The sequence below is a fragment of the Agrilus planipennis genome, unplaced genomic scaffold (assembly GCF_000699045.2).
Source record: "Agrilus planipennis isolate EAB-ADULT unplaced genomic scaffold, Apla_2.0 scaffold19, whole genome shotgun sequence".
In the NCBI taxonomy this organism is placed as follows: Eukaryota; Metazoa; Arthropoda; class Insecta; order Coleoptera; family Buprestidae; genus Agrilus; species Agrilus planipennis.
In genome coordinates, this window is record NW_020438954.1 from 1,729,169 (window position 1) to 1,739,750 (window position 10,582).

Consider the following 10,582-nt stretch of genomic DNA (forward strand, 5'->3'; position numbering starts at 1 on the left):
AAGATTCTAAACCTTAGAATACGAATAGATAGTTCTTTATAGTTCTTATTTACCTAATACAAAATTAATAATATATTTCAGATGCAGCTTATATCAACTAGAATGCTTCATGAAAATATGGTCTTTTCAGTTTGCAATTTGTTTAATATTGACCAAGGCTTGATAATAGGGGTAACATTTACAAAAATATCTATTATTGTTAAAAATATGTAAATAATTTTGTATTAATGTTATAGGGTATTAGTGCGGTTGGAACATATATGGTTGTGATACTGCAGTTTCAAATTATCGAAGTATATACCAATTAATTTAAAATGTAGTTATAAATAATATCTTATTTAATACTTTAAATACTTACAACTTTAATAAATAATAATTTGTTCATGTTTTTACGTGTACAGCAAGCGTTTGATTAATTATACAACTTTTATAGAATAGTTAGACAAACCATAATATACGAAACAAATTTTGGTCCCCAACTAGAGCAAATCTCTGCACACCACTGGAAAAGAGCATGGAATGGACCAGAGAAGAAAAATACTTCTGTCGTGCTTGACATTTCGAAACTAACCTAAAATTATTTGTATAGTAACAATTCCTTAAAAATACACGTCAGAAGTAAACTAAAGTGCGTGGGATTTAAATAAAAAGAGGTCAATCTGCATACTCTTATAATTACTCTCTTCAGAAGTCCATATTTATTTTACTAATTTGGTCAATGATGTCCTTTAAAAACTATTTAATACTCGTTTGTGTAATAACTGTTGTAGTGGTTGCTACCGCAAGTGATAATGAAGACTTTTATAAATTATTAAATGTAGCAAGAGATGCGACAAGTAAAGAAATTAGACAGGCTTTTAAGAAATTAGCCGTTAAATTACATCCAGATAAAAATAAGGTATGATTTAATACATCCTCTTTCTTCTTTCTCAACTTTTAATTTTGCTCATTTTCTTACAGGATGACAAGGATGCTGAGACTAAATTTATAAGAATAACTAAAGCTTATGAGATATTAAAGGAACCAGAGTCACGGAAAAAGTATGATCTGTATGGTGACACAGGAGAAGACAAGAAACACAATTATCACAGTTATACATATTACAGAGATGTTTTTGGTATTTACGATGATGATCCTTTGATAACAACTTTAAGTAGGGCAGATTATGGTAAATATCCCTGCCAGTGGTCAAGAGAAAAATTTAAATCAATTGCTTTTGTGTGGTTTTTTAGAACTTAGTATAATCGACAGTAGTCAAGCATGGTTTGTTAATTTTTACTCACCCCATTGTCATCACTGTCATGAATTAGCACCTACTTGGAGAAAACTTGCCAGGAATTTGGAAGGTGTTGTTAGAATTGCAGCAGTTAATTGTGAAGAGGATTGGATGATTTGTCATGAATTATCAATAGATTCCTATCCAACTTTATTGTTTTATGAAAAGGCTGTAAGTTAAAGTAGCTGAAATGCTTAATATATTCAGAAAGCATTTATTGCATTTTTTATAGGCTAGATTATTTGATGGCCAGTTCTACAATGGAAAACGCACATTAGAAGATTTAGAAGACTTTGTAATTTCCAAACTTACTGCAGATGTTGTTCCCATTCAAGATGAAATTTGGGACTCAGATGAATTTAAAAAACAGCCTTGGCTACTGCTGCTTTGTCCTCCTAATAATCCTAATTGTCCTGAAAGAAATTCACAAATTAAATTAGCTACATCATTGGTACAGTATTGATGCATAACTGATTTATAATGTAACAATTTTTTTTTGTAATCTTTATTGTTACAAACGCCCTCAAAATTATTTACAGGAAGGTTTAATGTCTGTTGGATTGATAAAAGACAAAGAGCTTTCTAAGAAATTTACATCTGATTACATAAAAAATCCAATAGTGTTTTGGCAATTGACTGAATTTTCAGAGATTCACATTGTAGGTGGAAGTGATTTCAAAGAAATTGTTGAAAATGTTTTAAGTCTTCTTCCTGATTTGCAGCACTTAAATGATGAAGCTTTTTCAGTATGTAAATAGATGTATGTATAATTAATATCATTAACAAAAATCTTTTCCAGGATGCTCGCACTAGACTCAGATTGGGTTCAGACAAACCGTGGCTAATATGCTTCTATATGGGCACTGCAACTCAACTAAATCTACACCTGAAACGTTTACCAGCTGTTTTACCCCATATGAATCTCGGTACGTGTAACAGAAAACGTTTCTGTTACATATCTACATTTTATTTAAAAGCCAAACTGTTTTTTAACTTGTAGTATTTCAGACATTATCGCAAATTTATCAGTTAGGAGACTGATTTAGCATGCACCTGCACTCCTTCCATCCTTTGGTAATTTTTGGATTTCCCAAAAACTAGAGCATCCCACATCCCTAAGTATTTACGAACGGTAATCTAATCTACGGTTTCCTCTACCCCGCTTTACTTTTACTTCTTCAATTTTTTTCTAACCAACTCTTCACGTTTCAGATGGTGTTAAAATTACAAATTGTTGAACATATTTTTTATTCGATTTTCAGGTATGATACACTGTGGAAAAAATGCTGACTTATGTTCAAGCCTTCATGTTAACCATTATCCTGCTTGGGGTGTCTTGAAATCAGGAGGCGCATTTGAATTACACCATGGCCAAAACGGGTTCCACGAAATTGTTACTTTCGCTAAAGACAGCAGTAAATCAACTAATTTACATGCCCTTTCACCCGCTGATTTTTATACCATTGTGAAAGACGGTAAGTATTCACTTCACGTTTGTTGAATAATTAAATTGTTATTTCGTTTTAAGGAAGTGGCGCTTGGTTTATTGACTGGTACGCCCCTTGGTGTCCTCCCTGTAAGAGATTAATGCCCGAAATAAGAAAAGCTAGTCAACATTTCTCTCCTGAGAACGTTAAATTTGGTACAATCGATTGCACACTTCACACGAATTTGTGTAGTAGAGAGGGTGTTATGTCGTATCCTACCACCACTTGGCACAACGGAAGCAAAGTGCATCATTTTCGTGGCGTTTTGAATGAGAGAGGCATAATCGAATTTGTTGAGGACATGCTAAACCCTAAAGGTATACATATTTTATAAATGTATTTCCAAAAATATCTTATAAACTCCATCATTAAGACTAAAAAAAATCCCAAGTTTTAAGTTTCAAAAATATTTCTGAGCTTTGCATCATATATTTGAAATATAATATCCATCTTCTTGATAATGTTGCAATGTTAAAAAGTTTAGTAGATGATACTGTATATACATAGTAACTATAAAAATATCGAAAATTATTAAAATACTTTTAGTATACTGTATACTTTTTTATTATAGTCATTGAGCTGGATAGTTCTACATTTGGTAGACTGGAAACTAAACCAGAAAATGAAATGTGGTTGGTAGATTACTATGCCCCGTGGTGCAACCCTTGCCAGATGTTAGCTCCAGAACTGAGAAAGCTAGCAAAACAAGTATGTACCAATAAAATAAAATATAATTTTTAAATAGTTTTTAATAGGTTTATTTATATCAGCAACTTTGCAATTTATCGAATATTTTCTATCCTCATATCTCTGCACCATATGGTGTATTACATAGGTTAGTTCTTACAAAATTGCAATCAAATAGTCATTTGCAATTGCAAATTATTTTATATTAATTGGTAATTCAGTCTTTTAACAGTTATGACTATTCTTTATGTGTTTTCTTTTGTAGATTGCAGATATAGATTACATAAAAATCGCTCAAGTTGATTGTGACGCAAATCCAGAACTGTGTTCAGCCCAGAATGTTAGGGCTTATCCCACCATAAGACTGTACCCTTTGGGTTCGAAGGGAATGAATACCGTGGCGTAAGGATTCTACAAACTTTGGTGTTACATTACGGTATTCTAATATTTTTTTACAGAATTTATAATAGCCACAGGGATGCAATGAGCATGAAAAGTTGGCTTACAGGATTTTTACCTTCAACTGTAGAAAAATTGGACGCGAAATCCTTTAAGAAGAAAATCCTATGGAAGAGCTACGTCTTGCCATGGTTAATAGACTTCTATGCACCTTGGTGTCATCACTGCATACACTTTGAACCAAACTTTATTGCTACAGCACTAGTAAGATGACANTTTGTTTGTTGTTGTAGAATTGATAGTTCCGCACAAAGATTGTTCAACACTTTAATACTAGTTCAAAAGTGCCATCGTCTACTTTATCAAATATCGCATTTAATAAATAGATGTTACACCGTGGACAACTTGTTTAACATTCTAAGATCAGGAGCAACTAGTATTACGTTAATATTTATAATATGCAACTATTTGGTAACACGAAGATCAGTTTTTATAGACGATATATCAGTGAGTTACTGTATATATTTCACTGTTGCAACTGTAACAAATTTCGGAACAATTTATCTGCTGGCTACGTTCTGTTCAAATATCAAAAAAGAGGTGGGTACTGTTTTGGGTTTTGTACCAAAAAGTAAGACGTACGTATTAATTCATTTACTTTTCATCCTTCAGGCGTTACAAACCGGGATTATCTTATACAATCAACAAACCATGCAATTTCCCAAGTTTATCGAATACGCGGATTCCATAAAATTCCTGGTAATTTAATAAGATATTTTTGCTTACATTAGATACAAATACAGTGATACCTCGAGATACGAGTTTAATTCGTTCCGTAACCTTGCTCGTATTTCAATTTGCTCGTATCTCAAAGCAATTTTCCACATTGAAATTAATTGAAATACCATTAATTTGTTCCAAAAACAAAAATGCTACCCTCAATTGTTTTTGTTACGTGTTTTTGAATAAGACGCATTCCCAATATCTCTTTTATCTCATTTGTAGAGATAACCTCCTCCACCTCTGGCTCTTCCTCGAAACCAATTTCTTGTAGAACCCCCGAATGCTGCTGCGGCTGTAACTCCTGTCATTCCTCAGTCGTCAGTTCCTGTGAGTGCACCTCGACGAACCCGTTCACGTCTCTCTCATCCATCACCATCAGGCCCATGAATTTTCCCAGAGACACTCTACTGGCACTTCGGGTTCGAATCCTTCGAAAGTCCTTTTGGCTATAGACTCGGGCCACAGCTTCTTCCATGCAGAGATCAAGATCCTCATTGTAACACTCACCGAGACCTGATCAATAATTCTGAGGCATATCACGATGTTAAAGTGATCCTTCCAATACTCTCAAAGGTGAGGTTTATGTTCCCTGTCACCTCAAAACAACGCCAGAGCTTAGTGTACAGCTTTTTAAAATTAGAAATCACCTGCTGCAGGATAGGAGTGGTATTATGTGGTAGATAGAGAACCTTTATAAACTTGAACTCTTCGAGGATGTCATCTTCGAGGTTCGGTGGGTGAACAGGAGCAATGACGAGGACGAGAAGGACTTGCATGAGTAGGTTGTTTTCCTTTAGATATTTCTTAACAAAAGGGCCAAAAACCTCGTATCTCAAATGTTGCTCGTATTTCAAAACAAAACTTTGCTTGCTCGACTGCTCGTATCTCAAATAACTCGTATGTTAAGGCACTCGTATCTCGAGGTACCACTGTATATGAATATATGGATATTTACCCAATAACTTTCTAGATAGAATTTATATCGACAAGACTACTTCATGAAAACTTAACGTTCACCGCTTGTAACCTTTTCAACATTGATAAAAATTTGATAATAGGGGTAAATAAAAATTCTTTAGTAATCATATATTCTTATTCTAAATAGGCTTTATTTTAGTCCGTCGGTGCAGTGGGGACATACATGGTTGTAATACTACAATTTCAAATCATGGAAACTTACAAGAGTGATTCTACAATAAATACTAAGTTTTATGCGTAATTACTACAATTTATTTATTCATCTGTAGTAGTTGATTTATTGTATATTTGCACTAATAGACAAATAAAGTCATAAAATAAATTATCTGTGAGAATGGACGTATCTTCTTTCTTGTTCCCATATGGAGTAGGAGTCCTTTGCTGCGTTTTGGACACGTCCTTGCTAAGTAAGGAAATGCTTCATAAGTAATACAGACAAAGTAAAAGAGGTAACCGAATAATAATAAGCGGCGCTTAGAGGTTGCTTAGGTACGTAAAAGATCAGGGTCGGCTTTATAACTACCTGATTGTAATTGTATCTTTAAACAAACGTCTTTGCATTCCTAAATTCCTGAAAATGTTGAAATTTCTTTAAAGTCCGATGCTGTCAACATGCTAAAATTCTGCCTGTCTGCATCTCTTTCTGTTACACATCATTTGGTATAATGTTATTCGTTTTTTCTTTATTAGTGTCCGCTGCAATTCCCACCTGACATCTCTTTTCTATGTTTACGATATTCCTTATAACGTCTGTCGTAAAAAGTAAAAGTAGGCGTTCTGTAAGCAACCTCTTTAGTAGTCTTTAGTCTCATTAGTAGGTTGAAAGAAGAAAGACTATGCAAATTTTGAATGTCCCAACTATGTCTACATTTTCATTTTGTTAAGGGGTAATTCAGAATTCCAAAAGTTTCTTTGAATTCTACATTATTATCTCTTAAGAACATTTTCAGCTTATCTAGAGCTCCTTCTTAGTTGTATAGCGAAGCACATGATTCACAGTCAAACCTGCTCATCATACATCTGAAGGCTCATTAAAATAATCAGTAAATTCATTGGAAGACCTCAGAAGAGAGGTAGAAAAACATGTCAAAAACGGTTCAATCATATAAACAACTGCATACAGAACAAATCCATTTTTGGCTATCTCATTTCAGTAGGTTCTAGGATATATTTGGCAAACTTTTGGCATTTAATTACCAAATTTGGGTACTCCTAGAATTGACTAAAGATACATCAATCAAAAGTCGAAATTAGAATTTGTTTCGTTTATTTTAAAGCTCTGAGGCATTTTTAAACAATCTCTGTAGACTTTGTACAAAGTTTAAGTAATGTTCTGTACATATATATTGACCCATCGTAGTAATTATTGGACTTTTCTATCTGTACAGTTATTAATGTTAGACAATTTATCTATTTGCAATGATAAAACGTGTAATGCACCTAAATGAGTTGGTAAATTACGCACGTTCGTTTAAATTTTTTATCAGGTAGGTAGTACCTATGTTATATATTACGTCCATTAGGTGTTAATCTTATATAAAAGAGGCTGCAGGTATTTATTATGTGTTACTCCTTTCGATTGCTGATAGAAATGAATGAACAAGATCTGACATTCGCTGATGTTCTTCAAACATTGTCCAAATGGACAAGGTTTATTGGATTGGGTCCTTTTACTCACAGAAAACATAGAACACAATCATTTTGGGCTGTGTGTCTTCAATTTTTGCAAATATTTCTAATGGTCATTGGTTTGGTACTAATAATTTTATATCATGGCAAAAATCTTATCAGCGGAACCACCACAGTGATCAGAACAACTAGTACAGTATGGATGGCACTGCTATTGGGTTCTTTGGCCTTTTCATATTTGGATTCTTTCATTTTTCGTAAAAAAGTAAGTTTTATTTTTACTTGTTAAACTAAATAAATGTATGTTCAATTACAAGAGCAAGAACAACAAATTGTGGTATATATTATCATAGAGCCTTTCTACTAAAATGGTGCAACCACTTTCTCGTTTGCTCCTGTTGATATTTTTATTATCCTTTTCTTTTCCTTAATACAGCATTATACTACCCCTCTCTAAGGTTTTCCTAACTGTCCATATATTCCTGGGTCTTCCTATTTCTTTTTCTTAAATTATTCCAGTTTCCCACACTTTCCTTACTTGTCTCTCCCCATTCATTCAGTACTTCACACCTCAATTGGTTTTGCTCTATAATACTCAGTCATATCCCATGTTCCTGGAGAATTTTCACGTCTCTGATTCTGATTCTTTTCCGTTGCTTGTAACTTGCTTTTTTCCATTTTATTTAATGCATGTTAGATGCGAATGCCGCCAAGTCTAAGCATGTCAATCTTTTGTCCCTGTATGTCTATCCCTAAAGCTACACTTTAATAATACTTATCTCATCTTTAATTTACAAATTAAAATATAGCCGTGACAATGTACATCCTTGCCTAACTCCTTTCCTAATATATACTTTTCTACGATGTTGCTCAAATTCTATAACCACCTGTCGCTCTTTGTACAAACTATATGTCAATCTTCTACTCCTAGATCTCATCTTTAACTACTTAAGTGATTTTCCTTATGTATATGCTTCTAAACTACAAAGGGTTAGCCCCTAAAATTTCAAAATTCCGCCCTTTTTTTCATCCTTTTGTCTGTACGATTCTAGTTCAGATTTTTGACGCATGAGAAGTTAGCTCAATTCTTCTAAAATTCTCTCATCTATCCGCGCATGTCTTTTTTTATAGAATTACTACAACCTTATTCCATTTGTAATCATCCAGAATTTTCCCTCTCGCATACATGTGACTAACTAGTTTAAACCCGTAAACCTTCCATCTGTATTCTATTTATACCTTGTGGCTTGCGCCTTACTTTCCTTGAATTTTTTAAAGGCTAATTTGAGTTCTCCCTTTAGAGAGATCCTAATTCAATCTACCTCCACACTATCTTCGTTAGATTCATCTATTAATTCTCAACCTGCGTACAGTTTCCCTAAATATTCTTTCCACTTGTCCGCCTTTTCCTCATTTTCTAACAAAATGAATCTTGATTCGTTTCTTATTTTAATTGTAATTACTACTATACATAAAGTGTAAGCAGATGAGTCGAAATGATCTTGAAGGCTCTTTTAGATGCTCATATACTTATATATCATGGTTACTTAACCAGCCTGTTTAAATTATTATTTTTTTACATCTAATAGATGCAATTTATTAGATATAAAATTAACAATTGTTCTAGAAGACAGAAGGTCTACTAATGATAATAGAAATTGATGATGCGCTGAAGAATGGAGGAATTGACAATTTTACAGTTGAATACAAAAGAGAAAAATCTTTATTAAGAAAACTTTTATTTGGTTACGTCCTGCATGGCATTTTACTTTGGAGTACTGATTTTCTTGGATTCGGAATTACTATTCCAAATTTTTTTCTTAGCTTTCTTTTTAAATCCTTTATAATAACCACTTTAGTTCTAGTTCAGTTTCTTTTTTTAATGTATGTTCTTCAACGAAGATTCTTTTTACTTAATGAACTACTTAGAGCAGCTTTGAAAAATATATCCAAACAACAAATTGAAAGAATGGAAGGGTGTTCAACAATTGAAATAGTTTCAAACACAACGTAAGTTGAATATAAATTCTAATTAACGAAATTAACTAACAGACATATATAACTACATTTATTCCTTAAATGATTGTTATTTAAAATGATTGCTATTTATTAATAACATATTTTCTATTCTTCCACGTTATACATACTTACTTAACTTTACTTTCGTCATAATTTCCCAATAATTATTTACACCTTTTTTCAAGAATGTAATAATTTTTGTTAAGAAATATTCAACTTCAACGTAAATTTTTTAAAATAACAAAACACTTGGTTATAGATTTATTCCACTTCAAATTTAAAGTTATTATTTCTTTTTAATGTTTGTAAAAAAAGTCATGCAAAGAAGTTCAATAAAATATTCAATCCTATCTAATGATAAGATCATTCCTTCCATTGCGATAATTATTAACATAAAAGGTTTTTCAAGTCACTTTGTATTTATATTTCGAATATTTAAAAATAATGATATACTTACATGAAGTATAAAATATTAAAATATAAAATTTGGATATTCAAGTATTTCACTAAAATTTTTATCTTAAATAAAATCTAATTGTGCATTCTAGCGCCCTCTTACCGCAGCAAACATTTTATAGTCTTGAATAAAATCTAAATTGTGCATTCTAGCGCCCTCTTATCGCAGAAATTTAAACATAATTTTAATACACTTTACACATAGTCGTATCAAATGGGGATATATTAGAATTTTACTTCGGCTAAATAAAGTCATTTTAGATTCTGCATTTCCATGAAAAAGTTATATGAAACGCTCGCTTTAATTTATAAAATCCACTCAGCTCTTTTTAAAGCTGCAGATATAATATTTAAATGTTATACTGTCGACAACCTATTCATCGTCACAAGATCATTAACTAATCTGATAATGCTTATTTTTACTCTAACCAGTTATTTTACTACACATGATTTGACTTTTCTGAAAGACATGTTAATTGTCTATTGGTTGCATTTTGTGGTAGCCTTTATCGCAAATTTTGGTCAAATCTGCTTACTATCAGCATTTTGTAGTAGGATTAAATATGAAGTAAGTTTTTATTTCATCCATCCTTAAGTTTAATATATTAAACGCTGCTTAATTTCTAATTTAGGTTCTGCAAACAGGCAAGATTATACAAAGTCATCATACTCTTACTTTTCCAGAAAATAACGAATATACTAATTCAATAAAATTTCTGGTTTGTAAAAGATTCTAAACCTTAGAATACGAATAGATAGTTCTTTATAGTTCTTATTTACCTAATACAAAATTAATAATATATTTCAGATGCAGCTTATATCAACTAGAATGCTTCATGAAAATATGGTCTTTTCAGTTTGCAATTTG

General features: G+C 32.2%; 1 protein-coding gene across 1 annotated transcript in view; it reads left to right on the forward strand.

The window, feature by feature from the left end:
- The first annotated feature begins 558 nt into the window (after positions 1 to 558).
- The window catches only part of LOC108743941 (dnaJ homolog subfamily C member 10-like), a 15,098-nt gene continuing 5,074 nt past the window's right edge, over positions 559 to 10,582 (forward strand). The window contains exons 1-11 of the mRNA XM_018479551.2: positions 559 to 898; positions 961 to 1,168; positions 1,233 to 1,447; positions 1,509 to 1,727; positions 1,816 to 2,022; positions 2,076 to 2,202; positions 2,539 to 2,751; positions 2,805 to 3,080; positions 3,335 to 3,471; positions 3,716 to 3,852; positions 3,909 to 3,995. Coding sequence (XP_018335053.1) covers positions 719 to 898; positions 961 to 1,168; positions 1,233 to 1,447; positions 1,509 to 1,727; positions 1,816 to 2,022; positions 2,076 to 2,202; positions 2,539 to 2,751; positions 2,805 to 3,080; positions 3,335 to 3,471; positions 3,716 to 3,852; positions 3,909 to 3,995 — 2,006 coding nt within the window. The 5' untranslated portion in view covers positions 559 to 718. The remainder of the gene's footprint in view (positions 899 to 960; positions 1,169 to 1,232; positions 1,448 to 1,508; positions 1,728 to 1,815; positions 2,023 to 2,075; positions 2,203 to 2,538; positions 2,752 to 2,804; positions 3,081 to 3,334; positions 3,472 to 3,715; positions 3,853 to 3,908; positions 3,996 to 10,582) is intronic.